This window comes from Mobula birostris, chromosome 1, assembly GCF_030028105.1.
Source record: "Mobula birostris isolate sMobBir1 chromosome 1, sMobBir1.hap1, whole genome shotgun sequence".
Lineage (NCBI taxonomy): Eukaryota > Metazoa > Chordata > Chondrichthyes > Myliobatiformes > Myliobatidae > Mobula > Mobula birostris.
The window spans coordinates 242,503,217-242,528,609 of record NC_092370.1 but is presented as its reverse complement, the minus strand read 5'-3'; the positions used below and the strand labels follow the sequence as shown (position 1 = coordinate 242,528,609).

The 25,393-nt window shown below is 37.6% G+C and overlaps 1 protein-coding gene across 3 annotated transcripts in view; it reads left to right on the top strand.

Annotated features, from left to right (window-relative positions):
* The window catches only part of vrk1 (VRK serine/threonine kinase 1), a 93,700-nt gene that overhangs the window by 6,742 nt on the left and 61,565 nt on the right, over positions 1–25,393 (top strand). For 2 of the 3 annotated variants that reach the window (XM_072274367.1, XM_072274375.1), the window contains exons 2-5: positions 2,194–2,221; positions 2,533–2,692; positions 8,126–8,181; positions 19,699–19,768. In XM_072274367.1, the coding sequence (XP_072130468.1) occupies positions 2,194–2,221; positions 2,533–2,692; positions 8,126–8,181; positions 19,699–19,768 (314 nt within the window). The remainder of the gene's footprint in view (positions 1–2,193; positions 2,222–2,532; positions 2,693–8,125; positions 8,182–19,698; positions 19,769–25,393) is intronic. The other variant, XM_072274384.1, reaches the window with a different exon arrangement.

Here is a 25,393-nt window from a genome sequence, read left to right as displayed (position 1 = left end):
GTTGCCAGGTTAATTGATTGTTGTAAATTGTCCTGTGATTAGGTTAGGGTTAAATAGAGTGGGTTGTTGGGTGACGCAGCTCGTTAAGCTGGAAAAGCCTGTTCCATGCTGTGTCTCAAAATAAAATATAGAAAAAAATAAGAAGGTAGATGTGTGTATTTAGTATCTAGTAAATAATGTAATGACACTCAGGATGAAACGTAAATGAAGCAAGTGTCCTGCTGTCTGAGTTAATTGGCCGGGATACCAAAGTCACGCTTCCTGTTCTCTTGCATCCATGCAATGATATGATCACCTCATTTTACAACATTAAAGTAGGTGCCTTCGACATTACTACACTCCCTAGAGATCCTGGATTATTTAAGCTTCTGGACAGAGGTAGATTCTTCTAATTTGGAAGGAAGAATTCTTGAAATGAAGAAAACAGTTTCTAAAATGTTATATTTTGAAGAAGCTGATGTTAAAAGGTTCAAAAGGTTGCTGCGGTTGACTGGAAGGATGAGTTGGGCAAAGAAAGCTGAATGAATTAATTTGGACAGTTTATAACATTTTAAAGGAATTAAGTATCGAACTAGATTGGATGCAGAATTTGAAGAGAGAAAAGCATACAAGGTGTTTAATATACTTTGAGAAAGAGCAGCACTGGGAGATTTATGTTGTTGAGGAATTGGGGCTAAAATGAACATAATTTGAAGTACCTTAAACAAGATGGCAGTAAACAACACGGAGATGTTAGCCAAGTTTATATTAATAAAGTAATGTGTGTAGAATACTTGTGGCTGCGGACTGTGCAGCTGAAACAAACACCAAGATAAAGGGCACACTTTAAAGATAAATGTTACATTTAAGGAAAGGGAGATTGCTAAAGCTCAGGCCTGTAAACTCTAATCCTGTGGTTATACAGGAAGTGGCTTAGATAACTGCAGTTGCTGTAGATAATTTTTAATTCACTTAACTTGGTCTGACCATGTTCCAGAGAATCAGAAAGAAAAATTTTAATTTCTTTAGGATATCATTTCAGTGCAGTCAGCATCATCATCATTATCATCATCATTGTGTGCTGTGTCATATGATGTGGGTGATCATGGTCTCCCAACTGTCTTTAATCTGATTCTTTTAACTTTCCATGACCATAATGGTTCTGGGCATTTTTTACAGAAGTAGCTTGCCATTGCCTTCTTCTGTGCAGTGTCTTTACAAGATGTGTGACCCCAGCCATTATCAATACTCTTAAGAGATTGTCTGCCTGGTGTCAGTGGTCGCATAACCAGGACTTGTGATATGCACCAGATGGTCAAAGGACCATCCACCACCTGCTCCTGTGGTTTCACGTGACCCTGATCAGTGGTCTAAGCAGGTGCTACACCTTGCCCAAGGGTGATCTGCAGGCTAGGAGGGAAGAAGAGCCTTACTCCTCCTTTGGTAGAGGCGTATCTCCACTCTGCCACCCTCCAGTGCAGTGCCATTTAGAAAAGTACAGGAGCATTTAATTGGAATACTGGAAACTTTTGTCGCACAGTATTTTGGTATCTGTGGAAAGAGACTAATTAAATGTTCCATGTTTTGATTGAAATGTTATCTCTTTCCACAGATGATACATAAGCTTCAAAGTATCTGCATTTTCTGTTTCATTTTGAATTTCCTGTATCTGCAGTTACTTTGAATTTCTATCACAATTGATTACTTGGTCAATTCTTATCTTGCTCTTAGTATTTTTAGACCTTAAGATATAGAAGCAGAAATAGGCCGTTCAGCTCTTCAGGTCTGCTCTGCCATTCCATCGTGGCTGATTTATTATCCTTCTCAATCCCATTCTTCTGCCTTCTCCCCATAACCTTTGATGCTCTGGCTAATCAAGAACCAATCGACCTCTGCTTTAAATATACCCAATGATTTGGCCTCCACATCTGTCTTTGGCTAGGAATTCCAGATTCACCACCGTCTGACTAAAATTCCTCCTCGTCTGTTCTAAGTGGGTGTCCTTTTATTCTGAGTCTAAGATCTTAGTATGTGTTAACCTTTTAGTAGGCAATATACCTTAATGATAAACTTCTGGTTACAAAACTCTGGAATGATCAAAAACTGTTGAAGATGCTATGTAAATGCAAGTTCTTTGCTTTGTATTTCATTGATGATAGATTTCCTATTACAATGCCGTAAAATATGTTTCTTTTTCTTTGATTCCTGCTTCAGGAAGAAGTGTAAATTGACACCGCTCAAGGTAGGGAAAATTGCATAGTATTACATCTGAGAGTCTAATGTGGTACCTGTTGACAATGTGACTAACTTAAGGAGGTGCTCTAAATTGCATCTTGGCCCAGGAATAATATATAATCACAGAAATGTGCAGAAAATCTACATTTGTAGTACATTAATGGTATCACTAAAAGGCATACTTTTGACAATTTTTCAATGGGAATTCTCAGCATCTCCAATTATTCTGTGGATGAGAATATATTGATGTTATTTTTCTGCATTGTAGTTGTTTGAGAGCAGATGCCCATTTCAGTTGATGCATTTCCAAACTTTCAGATGCCTCCCAAAAGTGTTGTAAAGGCCCAGGCAAGGGCTCCACCCAAACGAAAGATGGCAGAGGAACTCAAACCAGGAGAAGTGATGACTGACACTGGAAAAAAGCAATGGAAAATTGGGAAGCCGATTGGGAAAGGTGGATTTGGGCTCTTGTACCTGGGTAAGTACACAGACCATGGTGCATATGTAATGATCCAAAGTAAAGAATACTATTGGGATGACAGATGGACTATGTTCCCTGGTTTCTTTTGGGAAGCAAGAGAAAATATTGTGTCTTTGGCGATGTTTTTTTTTTACTTCCTCACTGGCTACAGTAGGACTAGAAGATTAGAGGGTGGCAAATGTTATTCCTTTGTTCAAGGAAGGTAATATGGATAATCTTGGGAATTATAGACCAGTGAGTCTTACATTAGTGGTCGGCAAACTATTAGAGAGGATTCTTAGAAACAGGAATTATGAACATTTGGAGAAATGTAGTCTGATTAGGGATAGTCAGCATGGCTTTGTGAGGGGCAGGCCGTGACTCACGAGCTTGATTCAATTCTTCCAGGAAGTGATTCAAATCAAATTAAAGGCAGAGCAATGATGTGTATATGGAATTTAGTAAGGTGTTCAAGGTTTCCCATGACTCCTAGAGAAAGTCAGGAGATATGGGTCCAGAGAAATTTAGTTGCATGGATTCAGAATTGGCTTGCCCACAGAAGACAGAGGGTGGTTGTAGATAGAGCATATTCTGCTTGGTGGTCATTGACCAGTGCTGTTCTGCACGGAATTGTTTTGAGATCCCTGCTCCTTGTGCTTTTTCTAAATGACTTGGATGAGAATGTGATGGGTGGATTAGTAAATCTGTGTACAACACAAAGGTTGGTGGTGTTGTGGATAGTGTAGAAGGTTATTCCATTGAAAAGCTAGGCTGAGGATTGGCAGATGGAATTTATCCAGAAAAGTGTGAAGGGATTCACTTTAGATGGTTGAATTTGAGGAGAAAATGCAGGGTTAATGGCAGTATTCTTAGCAGTGTAGAGGAACAGAGAAATTTGTGGTGCACATCCATGAGTCTCTAAGTTGCTGTGCAAGTTGATAGGGTAGTTAAGAAAGCGTATAGCGTATTGTCCTTCGTTAGTCAGGGGATTGAGTTCAAGATCTGCGAAGTAATGTCGCAGCTCTGTGACCTCTGATTAGATCACACTTAGAGTTTGTGTTCAGTTCTGGTTGCCTCGTTATAGAATGGATGTGGAAGGAGTAGTGAGGGTGCAGAGGAGATTTAATAGGATGCTGCCTGTATTAGAGAGCATGTCTTATGAGACTAGATTGAGCAAGCTAGGGCTTTTCTCTCCATAGCGAAGAAGGATGATAGTTGACTTGATGGAGGCGTATAAGATGTTAGGAGGCATACTGTAGATAGAGTGGACAGCCAGCAACTTTTTCCCAGGCTGGAAGAGACTCATACAAGAGGGTAAAAATTTATGGTGATTGTGGATGAAAGTTTCTGGGGAGTGTTGGAGAGACTCTTAGATAGGCACATGGATAAAAGAAAAATGGAGATCTATGTAGGAGGGAAGGGTTAGAATCTTGCAGTGGTTTAAAAGGTTGGCCAAAGGACCTGTACTGTGTTGTACTATTCTACGTTCAATATTCTAAATCTCTAAACCTTGGAAGATTGGGGTGTCGATTTCATTTTAAGACATAGTACTGTAAGTACATATTGTGCATCAACAAACATTCTGAAGTTTTTAAACACAAACTTCGAATTTTACGAACTGCTTGTATTCTTGTAAATCATTGTAATTATACATCCATTATCTGAAATGTATCACACAGTTAAATGTAGTTGTTCAACCTGATGAAATTATACAAGGGTCAGTTTAATTTGTATACTTGTGTTCTTGTTAATGTAAAATAAATAGGCAAGTGAAAGCAAAACTGGGGTATAAAATCAGTTGTATGTCCAACTGACAAAGGAACTAATTTAATTGTCACCTTTGTGGGTTGAATTTGATGCATTTTTAGACTAGTTTAAGGTGCCTTCCCGATGTATTTGTCTGCATTTGGCCCATATCCCTCTGAATCTTCTCTATCTATGAACCGGTCCAAAAGTCTTTTAAGCAAAGTAATTGTGCCCACCCCTACCATTTCTGTTGGCAGCTCACTCCATATACCTACCATCCTCTGAGCAGAAGACTGTGACTCCACCCCCCACCCCCCCCCCCCCCGGCATCCTCTCTCCAGGTCCTCTTTAAGAGCCTTTTCTCTTTTGACTTAAACCTAAACCCTCTGGTTTTAGACTCTCTCAGTCAAGGACTGACCTTCTATATCCAATATTATTTTATATATATGAACCTTTGTAAGATCACCCCTCAATCTCTTTCAATGTTCAAAGTAAATTTTTTATCAGAGAAAATATATGCTGGCATTCTCAGTAAGTACAAAGAAACACCATAGAGTCAATGAAAAGCTGCACATAACAAGACAGACAAATAACCAATGTGCCAAAGATGACAAATTATAAACATACAAAAATAAAAAAATAAACAAATGTCAAACATAAGATGAAGAGTCTTTGACAATGAGTTCATAAGTTGTAGTAACAGTTTAGTGATAGGGTGAGAGAAGTTATCCCTACTGGTTCAAGAGCTTGATGGCTGATTTAATTGTTCCTGAACCTGGTGGTGTGTGTTCTGAAGCTCCTGTACCTCCTTCCTGATGGCAATATCCTTGTGAAACTTTGAGCCTACTTACTTAAGCATGTTTGGGGAGCTGGGTTGTAACCCAAGTATGGGTTAATAAATCTGGTGGTTTGTAAATATATGTACAAAATCAAGATATTATTAAAGCACGTTTTAATTGGGAGGTGCATTTGCTTGTTAAGTATCGTTTTGCCACATTCATTGCTGACCCTAGGGATTGAAAAGCCTGTTGACATTTCATTTTGGCATGTACATAGTCACTTGGATGGGACACTGGAGAACTGCTGGAACTATAGCTCAAGTATACATCTTTAGGAAAGGAAATAAATACAAGTGAAATGGTGCTTGTTGTCAGAACAATTCACCCAAAGGATTGTTCAATGTGTTGTCAAGATCCCCATCTGAATTTCTGATTTTTGGTTTGGTTTGTGAAACTTGAGAAAACATGTATACATCATTATATTTTGTTTTACGTTACTGCATTTCACTTGAGGAAAGATATCTTAATTTGGATCAAGTTCTCTTCCCTTGTGTATGCAATATTAGCTTAGGCTGAGTACCCAGGGAGTTTGCACACCAGCTCACTGATGTCTTCACAGACATCTTCAACATATCCAGCCCCTCCCTGTACCATCACTACTTTATCATTTCCTGTCAGTCATCTTACATACAGACACTCCTGTGCCTAGTATCACTTCAAGGGCATATGATCAATCTTTATAAAGTACTGTGTAAAACTCCGTGTGGAACCTTGTCAAATGCCTTACTAAAATCCATATAGATCACATCCACTGCACTACCCTCATCTATATGCCTGGTCACCACCTCAAAGAACTCTATCAGGCTTGTTAGACACGATCTAAGCACATGTCTCTGGTTAAGCTGCCTAAGACTTTTGCACACTACTGCTGCCACAAAAAACAAACTTCATGGCCTATGTGAGTGATGATAAACCTGATCTGATGTGTTAAAGTAAAATTTATTATCAGAGTACGTACAACCCCGAGATTCTTTTTTTCTGCTGGCATATTTAGCAAGAATATAGAATAGTACCTGTAAACAGGATCAATAGACAACAAACTGTGCAAATACAGATATAAATAAATAGCAATAAATAATGAGCTTAAAATGATAAGAGTACTTAAATGAGTGATGTTATCCCGTTTTGTTCAAGAGGCTGATGGTTGAGGGGTAGTAACTATATAGGTCTCTTGTGGACTGAGAGTGGGAAAAGGGGCAGGGAGAGGGGAGGGAGCAGGAAGCACCAGAGAGATGTTCTATAATAATCAGTCAACCAATTGTTTGGAAACAAATCACCCTGTCAGGTGTCTCAGGGCTAGGTGTGTCTGCTCATGCTTTTGCTCCTGCGCCACCCGCCCCCACCCTTGGCAGTCCTCTGCCACCTGCCACATGCTTCTCCTGCAGCACTACACCCTCACCATTCCCAACATTGTTTCATCCCATCACATGCAAATATGGTACTGTGCAAAAGTCTTGGGTAGCCTAGCTATATATATGTGTGTACTCTGTATTTGTGTAGTATTATCTAAATTAGATTAGGCTGAGTACTTAAGGAGTGTACAGACCAGCTCACTGATGTCTTCATGGACATCTTCCAACACATCCAGCACCACTTCCATCCAGAGAAACAATTATTTTATTCTACGTTATGTGTGCTAGAAATGACATTAAACAATTGAATTTTGAGAAAACGTGATAAATTTCAAAGTGCAGCCAGCTCAATATTCTGTTCATCACTGTCCTGTAAAGCAAAGATTTATCAGGGTGTAACATTTTGATCTTTGTTGCATCTGTTTGTATTTTTTTATGGATTGCATTTGTTGCACATGTTCACCATCCATTAGTCAGTTTGATTTCAGTGTTTTACATTGGAATTGAACTATGAATTAATTCATGATGTCTTATGCTTTCAATTTGCACTTTTTATATTGCAGTACATGCATTATTTTGTAACTTGCATATATATAGCCTGTATTAATTAACTGTGAGTTCGCATTAATCACGGGAGACTTTGTTATGGAGAGTTCTCTATAGAAGCATTCGTGTTGAAAATTAACATATGCTCGTATATATTATCAAATGAGAATTGAAGTGTATAGGGCACAAAGGTGTGTTCATCCAGTGAATAAAACCATTCCTATGAAAGTCACTCATTCCCTATGTGCATATGAATGTAATTAATAATCATTTTATATCAGAAGTAGGGGGATATAAGGCTATTTATAAATAGAGTATATATGATTTATAGGAGGTATGGAGAAATTTGGTACAGTAGACCAAATTTATAAAAGCCTATTCATCTCTAAATTATTCTGGTTAGGCATGTGTTGTATTGATAGAAAATTACTATCTACTTGGGGATATATTCCAATAAATCTAATCTCAATGAACCTGGCCACTTAGGAGCAAAAGCAAAACATAAGTACTCTAGCCCAGCAGGTTGCTGGTGAACTTTGTGCATCTAAAGATTCAACTTGTTCTGCTTTTGTATAGTTTTCAGCATTTGGAGCTTCCAATTTGGATTTTGATTCAATTATTTCTTGAGTCTACCATTGAGGGTTAACTATGTCACTCCATTACTAGTCGTAATAATAACTCTTTGATAGAGCATTTTTCATACAGACAATGTAGTTCAAAGTGCTCTATAATGGGATAAATTTCAAACATGAAAATAATAATAATAAAACCATGAAAATAAGCATGAAAGTCATGTGATCTTAAGCCCACTCTATCTTAATCCTGTTTCATTTCCTTCAGAAATGGTTCCATAAAACAGCTGAATTTACTCTTTTGTAGTATGTGCATTTTTTTAAAATGGGCGTTGACAAATGTTGGAGTTAATATTTTAATTGACTTATTAAATTTATATTTTAATTTTGTTTTAGCTGATGAAAATTCAGTCAAGACAGTTGGCAATGGTGCTTCATATGTCATTAAAGTGGTAAGTACAAGAAAATTTAGATCTTTTTAATGTTAAATTGTGTTAAATGAATTGAATTGAAATGCACTGGTAACACAAAATTCAGGCATTTTCCTTGAATGCCCATTTCTAGCCAGTTAACCACCACAATCTAAACTGTTTTGAGTGATCTGGACTATATTTATGCCTCTGAAAATGTCCTGCAGCCTGCCTGGCTAGTTTAAAGTCAAGTAACTTGGTTTATAAATTGTATGTAGTTGTTCAGTTTAGAATGTTTGATGTCTCCTATAAGACCTCGTTTATGTTTTTTTTGGGCAGGTTTATTTGTATATATTCATCTGTTTCTGTTCTACAGGATAAAATGTATAACTTGGGACTTTAACAGACACTAAAAAGAGTAACTACATGAATGTAATGTTTCCTCTTTCCACTTATTTGGATAGGACTTGTTGCCAGCATTTGCCTCCAATATGCCTTTACTACTAAACCCTAGTAGTGCATTCTTGTCCCTAGAATCATAGAACACTACAGCACAGAAACAGGCCCTTCAGTCCATCTAGTCTGTTCTAAACCATTAAAATGCCTAGTCCCGTTGACCTGCTCTTGGACCACAGCCCGCCATACTCCTCTTATCCATGTACTTATCCAAATTTCTTGTAAGTGTTGAAATCGACCCTGCATCCACCACTTGCTTTGGAAGCTCGTTCCACACTTTACCACCCTCTCAGAGAAGTTATTCAACCCTCATGTTCCCCTTATGCATTTCATCTTTCACCTTTAACACATCACCATTGTAATCTCACCCAACTTCAGTGAAAAAAGCCTGCTTTCATTTTTGGCCTATGTACACCCCTCATAATTTTGTATACCTAATCTCTACGTTCTAGGGAATAAAATCCGAACCTATTCAACCTCCTGGCAACATCCTGGTAAATTTTCTCTGCACTCTTGCAGTATTATTTGCATCTTATCTGTAGGTAGGTGACCAAAACTGGACACAATACTCCAAATTAGGCCTCATCAATGTCTTATACAACTTCAATATAACATCTCAACTCCTGTGCTCAATACTTTGATTTTTGAAGGTCAATGTGCCAAAAGCTTTCTTTCTGACCCTGTTTGCCTGTCATGCCACTTTCAAGGAAATTCCCTTGTAATTCACTTCTCTTAAAAAACCAGTTTGCTGATGTTTTGCCATTTAAAAAACAATTCCGTTGATGTGAAATGTTAAATTGTTTCTAATTTTACGGATGGTCCAGTACTCCTAAACTTTGATGTTGGTTGTTGACTGCCTTGGACTACTACATTTCATTGATAATGTCACATAAGTTTTGAACATTGATTTCTCCAATTCTTTTTCAATTTTTTATTAGTATCGTAATGATAAAAATTAACATAACATAGTAATCATACAAAGTTATTGGGATTACATTGTTGTAATTATCATATATAAGTATAAACCCAGTGAATACATGGATATTAAATCTTCCAATCTTACAGGATCAAATATAGACAAATTAACATGAAAATGGGAAAAAAAATACCCCTCCCAAAAAAAACACTAATCTACAAAATAGACCAACTAAACTACAAAAAAAAAAGACATGGGCTGTTGTGAAACATTAAAAAAAGAACCATTAGTGTCATTGACTCCGCTGTCCTTAACATATACTAAAACGAAATAGAGTAAATTTGGAAAAAGTAAAATTACATCATATGAAAGTATTGAATAAATGGCCTCCAAGTCTTTGGTTCTCTCAAACTATGTTGTGTTTAAATTTAGAAAAAATTAGAGTGTTGTTTATGATCCCTCTATTAAATTTGAAAAGACATGAAATGTGGTGGGGGGATTGATCTCTTTCCAATTCAGCAAAACGGATCTTCTGGCCATTAGTGTAAGAAATGCAATCGTCTGACAAGCTGAAGATGTTAAAAGATTTGGTTCTATCATTGGTAAACCAAAAATTGCAGTAATAGGGTGGGGTTGTAAATCAATACTCAAAACAGTTGAAATAATATCAAAGATATCTTTCCAGTATTTTTTAAAAAGAGGACATGACCAAAACATATGAGTTAAAGAAGATAGTTCGGAATGACGTCTATCACATATAGGATTTATATGAGAGTAATAACGAGCTAATTTATCCTTGGACATGTGAACCCTATGCACTACTTTAAACTGTATCAACGCATGTTGAGCATATATAGAGGATGAATTAACTAACTGAAGAATTTTTTCCCATTTGTCATAGTCATACTTTATTGATCCCGGGGGAAATTGGTTAAATAGATAAAGTAATCTTAAGTTCCTTTTCCCAATCGGTCTTAACTTTATTAGATATGTCTGGACGTATTTTCATAATTAGATTATAAATGTTTGCTGTTACACCTTTCTGAAAAGGATTTAAACCTAAGATTTTCCCCAGAATATCCGACGAATATAAATTCGGAAAGGTAGGAAGAACAGAATTTAAAAAATTTATGATCTGTAAATATCTAAAGAAACGGGATCTAGGCAAATTGTATTTGTTAGATAACTGTTCCTGTTCAAAAGACATGAAACAATTATCCAAAAATAGATCACAAAATCTTGGTATACCTGTAGTTTTCCAAGCCAAATAGGCTTGATCCATGATAGAGGATTGAAAAAACAAATTAGATATAATAGGACTTGCAAGAATAAATTGATTCAACCAAAAAAATTTTCGAAATTGAAACCATATTCGTAAAGTATGTTTTACTATTGGGTTAACCATTTGTTTATGCAATTTAGAAAGAGAAAAGGGAAGCAAGGTCCCTAAAATAGAACCCAATGAAAACCCTTGTAAAGGTTTACATTCAAGATTTACCCAATGTGGACTTGAAGTTCTGTCCAAGTCCCATGACCAAAATTTAAATATCTAATATTAATTGCCCAATAATAAAATCTAAAATGCCAGACCCCCCTCCTATTTAAATTTCTGTAAGTATCTTTTACCTATCCTGGGATTTTTATTCTGCCATATATATGAAGAGATTTTAGAATCAACCTGGTCAAAAAAGGATTTTGGAATAAAAACTGACACCACTTGAAATAAATATAAAAATTTAGGTAAAATAATCATCTTGATAGCATTAATCCAACCTATCAATGACAGAGACATTGGTGACCATTTAGTAAACAAAAGTTTAATCTGATCAATTAAAGGTAAAAGATTAGCCTTAAATAAATCCTTATGCTTTTTTGTATCTAAAGAAATCAGTAACCAATTTAAATGGTAAACCTCCATAAATTGGAACCTGCATATTTAGAGGAAATAGATCACTCTTATTAAGGTCTAATTTATAATCAGAAAACTTACTAAACTGAGCTAACAAGGATAAAACAGCAGGAATGGATTTCTCACGGTTAGAAATATATAATAGAAAATCGTCTGCATATAATGATACCTTATGTATTTCATTCACACAGGTAATACCAAGAGTGTCAGATGAATCTCGAATAGCAATTGCTAAAGGTTCAAGGGCAATATCAAATAATAATGGACTAAGAGGACATCCCTGCCTAATACCCCGAAATAAACGTAAAAATGGAGATTTTTGATTATTGGTAAAAACTGAAGCTACAGGGGTATAATATATCAATTTAATCCAAGATATAAATATTGGGCTAAAATTAAATTTCTCAAGCACAGTAAATAAATATGGCCATTCAACTCTGTCAAAAACTTTCTCAGCATCTTGTGAAAGAACACATCCTGGACTAGTAGGTGATGGAGTATAAATAATATTCATTAATCTCCTAATATTAAAAGATGAATAATGGTTTTTAATAAATCCACTCTGGTCCACAGAGATAATTTGAGGTAATACCTTCTCTAACCTAGTTGCTAATATTTTAGAAAAAAATCTTAGAATCTACATTCAATAGAGATACAGGTGTCCCCCGCTTTTCGAACGTTTGCTTTACGAAACTTCACTGTTACGAAAGACCTACAGGAGGTGTTTTCACTGTTACGAAAAAAAGGCAGTGCACGATAAAAGGCAGCACGCGCCCCGAGCAGCCAAGCTTCTCCCCCAGAACTGCATTCTAGCTGGCATTGCTTAAACACGTGCCTGTGAGCAGCTGTTAGCAAGATGAGTTCTAAGGTATCAGAAAAGCCTAAAAAAAGTTCCTAAGGGTGTTACACTTAGCATAAAACTAGACATAATTAAGCGTTTCGATCGTGGTGAACGAAGCAAGGACAAAGTGAGTTTGGCTTGTGGAAGTTGACGAAGATGATGTTGAAGAGGTTTTGGCATCCCATGACCAAGAACTAATAGTTGAAGAGCTGATGCAATTGGAAGAGGAAAGGATAACAATTGAAACCGAATACAGTAGCGAATGGACCGAAAGTGAAGTCGTCCAGGAACTGAACGTGAAGCAACTGCGTGAGATTTTTGCTGCAATGATAAAGTACGACTTTAATTTCGAAAGGGTACGTCGGTTTAGGGTATATTTGCAAGATGGTTTGAGTGCTTACAAAGAACTGTATGAAAGAGAAATGCGCGAGACTAGCAATCAAGCATACTATTGTTTTTCAAGCCTTCTACATTAGCCGCAGCAGATGACGAACCTTGACCTTCGACATTGAGGCAGGCAGACATAGAAGAAGATGACCTGCCTGGCCTAATGGAAACAGACAACAACTCAGTGTCCCACCACCCCAACCCCCGGGCCGCAGGCAGATACCGATTCGCGGAGAATGCAGCGGTAGCCAGGAGGCACCCAACACATCTTTAAGAAAAAAAGCTGAAATAAACATGCTAATTAATTAGGTGTCGCCCGTCATGTAAATGTCGGCCCAGATCAGAGGTGATTACCGATTAGCTTGTTTATTTTGGCTTTTTTCTTAAAGTTGTGCTGGGTGCGTTCTGGCTACCGCTGTATCCCTGCATGCTTCGTGGATCGGTATCGGTTGGCGGCCTGGAGGGTGGGGGCCACAGCACCACCCCAACCTCCGACTCAGCCTAACAAACCATCATCAGTGTGCTCGACGCTGTCTTCCCTATTCCGGTAAGCGATACTACACTGTACATTCATTATTTCTACTAGGCTGTGTATTTTTATGTGTTATTTGGTATGATTTGGCAGCTTCATAGCTTAAAGGTTACTGGAGAGAGTGTTTCTTGCCGAGAGATTTTCGCTACGGAGAACAGTGCAGGCAATGATTGTAGAAAAGTATTTCTACTTTATATAGGCTGTGTATTTATCATATCATTCCTGCTTTTACTATATGTTACTGTTATTTTAAGTTTTATGTGTTATTTGGCATGATTTGGTAGGTTATTTTTGGGTCTGCGAACGCTCACAAATTTTTCCCATATAAATAAATAGTAATTACTTCTTCGCTTTACGACATTCCGGCTTACGAACCGTTTCATAGGAACGCTCTACCTTCGGATGGCGGGGGGAAGCCTCTATCAGTCTGTATGATGCACAATCAGTAGGGTCTTTATTCTTTTTAAGAATTAAAGGAATAGAAGCGCCATAAAACGATTGTGGTAATTTACCTAATCTGATTGCTTCTTTAAAAACTCTGGACAACCAAGGTGAAAGAATAGAAGAAAAAAACTTAAAGAATTCCACTGTAAAACTACCTGGACCTGGTGCTTTACCAGAACTCACAAAGGAAATAACACCTTTTATTTCTTCATCCATGATAGGAGTTTCTAATGTTAAAAATTCTTCTGGTGATAATTTTGGAAAATTCAGTTTCCTTAAAAGGTCATGCATAATGTTAGGATCATGAGGAAATTCAGAATGGTATAAAGAGGTGTAAAATTCTTGAAAGGATTTATTTATCTCATCATCATGTTTATGAATCTTAATAATTTGACGTTCAACCGAATCAATTTTCAATTGATTAGCTAGTAGTTTACCTGACTTATCGCTATGTATATAAACTCACTTCTGGTTTTCATTAATTGATTTTCAATTGAGGATGTTAATAATAAACTATGTTCCATTTGAAGTTCAACTCTTTGTTTATAGAGCTCCTTACTAGGAGTAATAGAATATTTCTTATCAATTTCTTTAATTTCCTCAACCAACTGAAGTGTTTCATTCTTAGTACGTTTTTTCAAACCAGCAAAATAAGAAATAATCCGACCACGGATATATGCTTTAAAAGTGTCCCATACTGTCCCGATGGAAATTCCTTCCGTATTATTACTTTAAAAAAAGAGATCAATCTGTTCCTTCATAAACTTAACAAAATCCGGGTCTTGAAGCAAATTAGAATTAAACCGCAATTGTCTGATAGTAGGAGATGTATCCATTAACTTGATAGAAAGTTTCAATGGAGCATGATCAGAAATGGCAATAATGTCATAATTACAGTCAATTACAGATGGAATTAAATAAGAGTCTATTTAAAAAAAAGTAATCAATTCTAGAGTATGAATGATAAACGTGAGAAGAATGAGAACTCTTTCTCATTAGGATGTAAAAATCTCCAAATTTCTGAAATTCCAGAGTCAATCATAAAAGAGTTGATAAGAATGGCCGACTTATTCGGTAAAGCTTGACTGGATATAGATCTATCTATCCAAGGATTTAAACAACAATTAAAATCACCACCCATTATCAACATATATTCATTTAAATTAGGAAATAAAGTAAATAAATACTTAAAGAATTCAGGATAGTCCACGTTCGGAGCATAAACATTAACCATAGCAACTTTTTTATTAAAGAGTAACCCAGTAATTAATAGAAATCTACCATTCGGATCTGAAATGATGTCATGATGAACAAATGTAATTGAGGAATCTATAAAAATTGAAACTCCTCTCACTTTGGCCTGAGAACTCGAGTGGTAATGTCTCTTCCAAAACCTAAAAAAAACATTGATTATCCTCTTTCCTCACATGAGTTTCTCGTACAAAAATAATATGAACCTTCAGTCTTTGGAACACTTTAAAAATCTTGTTCCGTTTAATTGGATGGTTTAAGCTATTTGTATTCCAAGAGACAAAATTAATAGCCTGAGCCATATTTTAAATTTAACCCTCTGGTATATAAAGAGTTAACCAGAATGTAAACTTATGAAATCGAAAGAGGAACAAATATTCAGAGAGGAACCGGAAGTCACTACACTGCAGACACTTTTGTAGTTTGGAATCAGCCCAATAGAAAATGAAAATAAAAGTAAAATTCCCCCCACCCTCCACCTGTAAAGTCCCAGAATTAAGCCCTAAAGGAGGGCAAAGAGAAAATGAACACTAAATCTACCCCCATTTCTTCAGAAGGCAACTCCAAAGATATATGTTTTAAAAAAGAGCCACCGGAAAACCAAAAAAAAACCTTATACAGTAATAATCTTCATATTATGGTATCAAAAATAAACGAAAGAGGAAAGGGCCAAACCATATTATCAATCAATTACAGACATTAAATAATTGAAAATGGCACTTCAAAAAAAGAAAGAAAGGAATTATGGGAAGAAGAAATATGAAGAGATGGCATAGTAAAAAAAATCAACCGCCATCTTAATTATGCAAGACTAAAAAACTAAATATTCCTCTGTACAGTAAAAATCTACCATCAAATTGTTAGTAATAGTGTCAAAAATCAAATAAGAATACCTACGCTATTAACCAAAAATAAAAAATCTTGGAATTATAAAAGTCCATCTTCATACGGTAAGTATAGGCTTTAAAGAAAAAGCACATAAGAGCAGAGCAGATACTGCGAGAGCCAGATATTAGTTAGAGTGAAGTGTCCGTAGCAGTTGGATAATGCTCATTCAGAAAACTTTGAACCGGACTTAAGGAATAGAAGATACAAGCTGAACTGCCCAGGGGAGAAATTCTTAATCGCGCGGAATACAATAATGCTGGTCGAAGACCTTTATGGTAATATTCCGTCATCAAAGGTATGAAAACCCACTGCTCCTTCATCACTTCGAGTCTGTAGTCTTCCACTGAACGGCACTGATATTGTTGAAGTTTAATCATACCTTGCCGACGGGCAACTCGGATAAGATGCTCTTTATCATAAACATAATGGAAACCGAGAATTACTGGCCTCAGTTTAAATCCGGGGCCTGGTTTTGAAAGTAATGGATGGTGTGCACGGTCAAACAGTGGAGGATCATCCGGCAATACAGAGCTAAACACATCCTTTAAAAGTTGAGAGAAGAATTTTAAATGATCACCTTCTTCAACATCTTCAGGAAGACCAATTATACGTAAGTTCTGTCTTCTAGATCGATTTTTCAAGATCAATAATCTTAGATTTAAAACGCTCCAGTTGTTTAGTCATCGAGGGCAATTGTTCCAAACTTTGAATTTTCAAATCTCTCTCCTGAGCGTCACTATCCAATTCGGTAATTTTACTTTGTTGCTGTTTCACTTCGGATTCCAGTGATTCCAATTGAGTGATACCAATGAGAGCATACTCACCAACTGCATCTCAGTGTGGTATGGCAATTGTCCCATATCGGACCGCAAAGCACTCCAGCGTGTGGTGAAAACTGCCCAGCGGATTATCGGCACCCAATTGCCTACCATTGAGAACATCTACCGTAAACGCAGCCTGGGCAGGGCAAAAAGCATTATCAGGGATGCATCTCACCCTAACCATGGACTTTTTACTCTCCTCCCATCCGGTAGGCGCTACAGGAGCCTCCGCTCCCGCACCAGCAGGCACAGGAAGAGCTTCTTCCCTGAGGCTGTGACACTGCTGAACCTCTCATCACAGCGCTAAGCAGTATTGCATCTGTATTGTACTGTCTCAGTACTTATATATTTGTGTGCTGTAGCACTTTTTTTTATTATGTAAATAACACTATTCATTACATTTCTGGTCAGATGCTAAATGCATTTCATTGGTTTTGTATCTGTACTCGGCACAATGACAATAAAGTTGAATCTAATCTAATCAAAGAGTCTGTAATTGGCTTTAAATCTTCTTTAAAACTTTGACATTGTTGTGCGAATTTTTCATCTCAGAGATTCAGCAGAGTATCATAAGTTAATTTGGATTGCTTTTGGCTTCAGGTTTCTTCCTCCTGTTTCCATCGGAGTCTTTCCCATCTTTAGGATCCCGGGTTCTAGATCTTGTAGTTATTTCTTTACTCATTTCTTCAAATTTCACAGTCATAATTCAAGGAAAAATTAATAATATAGTTTAAATCTTTAAGTGTGGGTAAAAGTAAGTTAAATAGGGGTGATCATAGGTTAAAAAGAATAACGATAATGGAGCGAAGCCAGAATCAACCTCACTCCATGAGCGCCTCCTGGAGAATCTCGATTTCTCCAATTCTGGTAACTTTTCCCCCTCCCCCTTCCCTTTTCTTCTATTCCCCACTCTGGCACCCCTAACCCTATCATATCTACCAGTCGGTGCCATTCCTCTTTCCCTTTCTCCCGTGGTTCACTCTCCTCTCTTATTAGATTTCTTCTTACCCAGCCCTTTACCATTTCCACCTATTGCCCACCAGCTTCTTCATCCTCCCTCTCCCACTCACCTGGCTTCACCTATTATCTTGCTTGTTCTCCTTCCCCTACTTGATCTTCTTGTTCTGGCTTCTTCCCCATCTTTCAAGTGCTCGTGAAGGGTCTTGGTTTGAACTGTCAATTATTTATTCATTTCCATAGATACCGCCTAACCTGCTGAGTTCCTCCAGCATTTTGTATGTGTTGCCCTAGATTTCCAGAATCTTTAAAATTCCATGCATTTATAAGTGCACGTTCCCTCTTCTTTAGTCTTCAGGAATAATTTCACTGTTGTGCATGCAATTGATAGTTCTTTATTGCATAAAGTTATAACGTCCTGTTTGTCCTACTTATGTGTCTAAATGCACTCGTTTTATTGAAATCTCAGTCATTGGTATTACATTTTAATTTGAAATTTATACCTATAACAATGTATTAATGTTGATCATTCTGCAGAGGAGGTGTGGGCAGATTGTCTGCTAATATAGATTTTACTGCAGATTGAATAGTTTGCCATCGGCTCTTCACCCATAAAAGTGAGCATCAAGAGCAATGTGTTTACCTCACAATTTTGCCAGCAGCCTCCATGATCCTGTTCTCCATGAGCGATGCAGATTTTAAAGTCAAAGTAGCGCCTGTTCATTTAAATGTGCATTTGATATCTGAATGCGATCATTGGAACTGCTGGTATCTCACTTTCTCGGCTTCACTGATTTATAGGAATTACTTATGCCTTTAAGATTCTGATTAGGATTATTAATAGATTTAATAGTGGGTAGGAGAACTGAAGTGGTTATCCAAACAATTATAGCTGAGTGTTCTCCTGCATTTTAATATTACCTTTGACACTTTATATGCTGTAACTACTTTTCGTTGGGGGAGAAAAAGACAGTTGCTAATTTGATTTAATTAAGCTTCTCTTGGGCATCACTGATAACATCTGGATTGATTTGTAACATGTTGAAATAGCATTTAGACAATAATTTTGATTAACAGCGCTGCCCCATAGCTTTGGCCTGTTTGATTAGTCGTGTCTGCAAAAATTTGTAATAGAACATTGAACAGTGGAATTGTATGCAAAATATTTTACAATTTGCTTGTCTAATTAAATATGAAGCTTTAGAATGCTGGTCATGTAAGGGTTACTGGTTAAAATAATGCATCAAATGGAAACTTAACTGATCTATTATCAATGAACATAGTTTGCTTTTTCTGTTATTGTGAACAAATTTCTTACTAGAATTCTGTGCTGTAAAAGTTCCTGCTGCTTCTTGCCATATTGAACAAGTTTGGGTATAACACGAGAAGCTTGAGTCTTGATGCAGAGTCTCAGCCCGAAATGTCGACTGTTCACTCTTTTCCATAGATGCTGCCTGGCCTGCTGACCTCCTCCAGCATTTTGTGTGTGTAAACTTGGCTATAGATAGACATCTAATATGAGATTGATAATACTGTCCTTCCTCCTTTGGATCATAAATTAGGATTTATTCTGATATGAAGAGATAATTTGTGATAAAATAAATTGAATTTACCCAGTCAGACTCCATTCTTTTTGGTAAATTCCAGGTTCACAACCTAAAAGTATACCTAAAGTAAAACCTTAATTAGATTGGCTGGCAGATGGAAGCAGCAATCACAGTGGATGTTATTTTAGTTGTAGCAGAGTACAGATTGTTACTGTTTTGTATAATTTACTGCCCAAAGCAGTACTTTTAATCTACCTTTAAATGTTTGTTGGATTTGTGATTGTTTTATTTATTGCATATGTATTGTAGACTACATCTTTCATTAAGATTTGATGTAAGGCACAATGCATTTACTCTACGAAGTTAGGTTGCTTTCTTCTGAATGCCATCAGAGCCTTTTGAGAAGGAGTTGCACGTGGCTTCAGAACCTCCCTAGAATTTTCTGTTGAGTTTATACAGTAAATAATACCTTGAAATATGCCACCTTTATGATCTTCACATATTTGTAATACTGTATTATGGTCTAAGCAAATTTGAATTTTTTTCCTTGCAGAAAAAATTGCTTGGTGTCTCAATTAAAAAAAACATCTATGTTTTTTTTCTTCTCTAGGAACCCAGTGACAATGGACCATTGTTTTCAGAGCTCAAGTTCTATATGAGAGCAGCAAAACCAGAGCTAAGTGAGTTAATTTTGTGGCACATGAGAAATCAAAACTAGAACATGGCGCATTACTGGAATATTTTTAAGCAAACTTTGACACAGATTTATTTAAGGAATAGTTGGTCAGTGAAGTAGTTCTTGAGGATTGGATTAAATGATGAAAAAGGTGGCAAAACATGCGGGTTTGGAGGAGGTCCAGAGCAACTGAAAGCACAGCCATGTTTTTGGAGTAACTAAACTGGAGGGTGCTTGAAGCTGGAATTTGAGCATCTCAGTGGCAGTGTTCTCAGTGATGAAGAAGGGCAAGGACGGGGAATGATTTGAAAAGAAGAGTAAGAATTTTAAAATTGTGATGCTCTTTATGAAGAGGAACTATAAATATCTGTGATTGAAAGAAAATAGTTAAAATGATCGAAGCCAACTGCAATAACATTTCTCCTTTCTTTGATACTGTTGCCTCTTGAATTCCCCAAGCATCCATTCATAGCCTCCTCCTTTTTCTTCTCACTATTACCCCTTGAATGCTGTCATAGCAAAGAAACTGGCCCTTTGACATAAGGTGTTTGTTGACCTATCTATAGTAATTCTACTTGTTTGCATTCCCTCTATTCCTTGTTCATTCAGGTACTTGACTAGATACTTCTTAAATGTTGATTCTATTTCTGCTTCTACCACTCCTCTAACTACTCAATCAACTGTACTGTATGTGAAAAATTTACTCCTTTAAACTTCCTCACTCTCATCTTAAAACCATGTCCTCTTGTTCTAGACAACCCTACCAAGAGAGAGGTTGCAGCTATCCAATCTATCTGTGCATCACTGTTTTATAAACCACTGTCATGTCACCTCCCAGTCTCCTCTTCAGAGGAAGCACCCAGCTTCCCAATCCTTTAACTCAAGCCCCCAATCTATGTAACTTCCTAGTGAATCTTTTCTGTACTCTGTCTTGCTTAATCGCAAATTTCCTGTAGTGTGGTTAACAATGCAGCCCCCAATATTCCAAGTACGGCATTGTATCAGGGCAGCATGGTAGCATAGTGGTTAGCACAATGTTTTACAGCACAGGCAACCTGAGTTCAATTCCTGCCACTGACTGTAAGGAATTTGTACGTTCTCGGGGTGTTCTGGTTTCTCCTCATGGTCCAAAGACATGCAGGTTGGTAGGTTATTTGGTTCTTGTAAATTGTCCTCTGATTAGGATAGGATTAAATCGGGGATTGCTGGACTGCATGCCTAGAAGGGCCTATTCCGTGCTGTACCTCAATAAGTAAATAAAAAATATCCAACTGTTCCCACCCCTTGTAGTCATTGCCTCAGCTAACGAAGGCAAAAGTACCATTTGCCACTGTCACTACCCTATCTGTGTTGCTACTTTCAGGATACTGTGCTAGTCCCTTAACTTTAATAGTCCCCAAGGCCCTGCTACTCACTGTTTATGTCCTAGTTTGATTTACCTTCCGAAAATGCATCACATCACACTTGAACAAATTAAATTCGATCTGGTGTTCTATTGCCCACTTTACCACTTGCTCTAGATCCTGTAGTAACCTTAGACAACCAACTTTTACTGCCCACAAGAGCATCAGTTTCGGAGTTTTCTGTAATGTAACAACATTCTCATCCAGATTGTTAATATATGTGGGAAAACATCAGGGGTCAGTACCAGTTCCTTTGGCGCACTGGTCACTGACATCCAAGCTGGAGAAAAACCACCCTTTGCCTCCTAATACAAAGCCACTTTTGCATCCAATTGTGAACTTCAGGAAGGGAAGTTGAGGGAATACACACCAGTCCTCATCAGCAGTGAGGTTGTACAGTTGTAAGTTCCTGGGTGTCGGCATCGCTGAAGAACTATCCCAGTTCCAACATACTGATGTGGCTACAAAGAAGGCACAACAGTGGCTATATTCCAGTAGGAGTTTGAGGAGATTACGTATGTCTTCAAAGACTCGAGCAAATTTCTACAGATTTACCATGGATGCTGGTAGCATCACCCATCTGGTATGGAGGGACTGCTGCACATGATTGGGAAAAAGCTGCAGAAGGTTGCCAGCTCAGCCAGCTTCATCATGGGCACCAGCCTCTCCCCAGCAAAAAAGACATCTTCAAAAAGCAATACCTCAAAAAGGCAGCATCAATCAATAAGGACTCCCACCTCCCAGGACATGCTTTCTTCTCATTGCTACTATCAAGGAGGAGGTGAAGAAGCCTGAAGGCATATACCTAGCTTTTTAGGAACAGCTTCTTCTACTCCACCATTAGATTTCTCTACTACTTAATTTAAATTTTTATTATATATCTTACTGTAATTTATAGTTTTTTTATGTATTGCATTCTACTGCTGCCACAAAATAACACATTTCGCGACACATGCCAGTGATATTAAACCTGATTCTACTCCCTCAGAAACCATCAATTCCAACTTTCCAGATTAGCCTACAATATGGGACCTGGTCAAAAGGCCTTGCTCAAGTCCATATTGATGATGTCTACTCTCCTGCTCTCATCAATCCTCAGTCACTTGTGAGATGATTTCACATGCACAGAGCCATGCTGTCTATCCCTAGATGATGTTTATCCTTTCTAATGCAAATGTCTGGTCTTTCAGAACCCCTTCCAATAACTTTTCTTCCATTAATGAAAGGGTTACCAGCCTGTAGTTTCTTGACTTATTCCTGCTGCTCATTTTAAATGTTAACTATCCTCCATTCTTCTGGAACCTCGCTCATGGCTAATAAAATTACAAAAATCAGTCAGAGACCCCACAATCTCCTCCCTGCTTCCCATAAATGTACATCTGTCTCGGCCAGAAACAGCGACTATTGAAGGGTCTGGTCCTGAAATGTCAACTACTTATTCTTTTCCATAGATGCTGCCTGGACAGCTGAGTTCCTCCAGCATTTTGTTTGTGTTACTTTGAACATGCTCAGATGCCCCTGGTTTGGCCCTGGGGATTTATCCACTTTAGTGCACTTCAAGACCAACAAATCATAAACCCGAGAGATTCAACAGATGCTGGAACTCCAGAGCAACACACGCAAAATACTGGAGGAACTCAACAGGTCAGGCAGCATCTGTGGAAATGCTTAAACAGTTGACATTTCGGAGCCCCAACTTCAAGAGTCTTGTGAAGGGTCTCAGCCTGAAACATTGACTGTTTTTTCATTTCCATAGTTGCTGCCTAATTTGCTCAGTTCTTGTTTATTTCACTTGTTCCAAGATATTACTTTTTCTTCCTCTGAACTCATAAACTTCAAAATCCTTCTTTACAGTAAATACAGATGAGAAGCATCATACAGAAGTGATACTTTCTATGTATTTAACAACATGAGATCTACTTACCACAGGTTCTCAGCTCCTTCACTTCCTCTAAATTGTCAGTTTGCTTTCCTTTCGTTTAGTAATGTAAGAACAGAATTTTTTTCTAAGTAAATTTTGAAAAAAACAGAAGACATCAACTTTGATTCCTCCCACAAATGTTATTTCAATACTATGGTGTCTTTGGTAGTTGCAGGATATCGAACCAGATGCTTGATCCCAGGATAAACATACTTCTATTTGCATATCATTGCTCAGCCCCTTTTTCTGTCAGTGCTTAAATGCTGCTGAAAACCTTATCCACAACCAGCATTTTCCAGTACTCTATGGACATATTCCGACATTCTCTCCTTAAACTTGTGCTCATCCAAATCTCTGCTGCCTAAGTCATAGAACATTGAACAGTAGAGCACAAGAATAGCCCCTTTGGCCCACAGTATTGTGCTAAACCAATTAAATTAATAATCAAATGGTCAACTAAACTGACCTCTTTTGCCTACACAATGTCCATATCCTTCCATTTTCCTCACATTCATGTGCCTATCTAACCATCTGTTAAAAGTCTGTAATGATTCTGCCAACCCAGGCAGCGCATTGCAAGCACCCACCAATCTCTATCTTTTAAAATAAAAACTTGCCCCCTTACATCTCCTTTGAAATTACTGTTTCTCACCTTAAATGCATGCCCCTGATATGAGACATTTCAACCCCTGGAAAATGATGTTGATTGTCTCCTCTACTATGCCTCTCATAATCCTATATACTTCTATCAGATCTCCCATCAACCTCCACCGCTCCAGAGGGGAAAAAACAAATTGGTCCGCATTTCATTGCGGCATATGCTCTTTAATCCAGGCAACATCCTGGTAGATCTCATCAGCACCCTCTGCAAAGCCTTGATGTCTTTCCTATAATGGGGCAACTAGAAATGTGTAAGTCAGAAATCAAACTGAATAGATTTGAATCAATTGACTCATTAAGGATATTGTTAAGATGGTATTTGTTAGGAAAGTCACCCTGTTTTTAACTTTATCTGGTAAACCTAGCCACATTATCACACATAGTTTTATACTTAACAACAGATTCTGAGTCAGTCACGTATGATTGTCATTATACTTGGTGATTGGAATTATTTGTGTGATTCTAAAAGTTCAGCTTGTATAACTGCTTGATGCCCAAAAATAATTATTTGAAACTTGCAGTATTAGTCCTTTAGGAGGCAGCATAGAATATGGTTAGATAGTTAATTCTGTAGTAGCTAAGATTTTTTGACATGTATGTAAGTTCCGGGGTTTTAACATGCCCTGAAGTGATCATTCCATAGTCCCTGGATACTTTGTGCTTGACTGTTAATTTTTATTTCCTGATTGCCAGGGCAAGAGAGGGATTTAGTGTGAAATCCTCCTTTTGCTCTCATTTGTATGCATTTTCATGCAAATCAGTCTGAAAGTGATAGTAAAAGGAAATTGCAGTCATTAAAGTGGTGGCCATCAAAAATAAGAGAAACAAAGTGTATCTTTAGACTGCGAAAGAAACAGAACTTGCCATTCACAGTAGTTTTCACGTTAAATGTTTTTAGATGTGTCTGGCATGGCATAACATGTAAACCTAACCATTAAAATGAGTGCCAAATAATAAAATGTATATATATGGGTGGTTTCTGGTTAATTTGTTTATCGGTTAATCATGGCAGCTGCTTATTGGGCCAACTCTTATCAAAAACGATTTGAGAAAGTAGCTGGAGTACTTTTTGTTTATTTGCAATACTATGGTGCTTGATAGGGGCAGCAGATTGTTGCTGAACAGTTTCTAACTAGCGTCAATCACGTGCACTTGCATGGCTGTTAGATACGATAGCATGCTTAGAGTGAACAGTTTTAAGATAGCGCCAGATGCATGAGTTTTGTGTTCAAAAAGCAGTGATTTTTTCGCTGATAGTTGGTGAGAAATAAGCAGTAAGATCATTCAGAACTGTTCTGCTCACTGCAGTTTCAAGCATTCAGGCTTAGAGATGTTAGAAACGGCCTGGAGGGAAAAGTTTGGAACTACGAAGAACTTGGAAGTTTTCAACAATCATCAGGAATGCTACCTTTGGTCCCCACTGAACGCTCAGCTCCCAGCTAAGGCTCCAAGTAGCTGTTTGCATGTGACAGTGGCCACACCCTGGTACAGTGTTTCAACAGGGAAACTAACCCAGGGAAGCCAGTGGGCCCTCGTACCCCAGTCAGCTAGCAATATGCCTATCATACCATGCGAAGTCAGTTCCGGTAGTCTGGGCAATCTACAGTGAGGTCCAGTGGCCAGGAGGGTAGTTGTGTAATGCTAT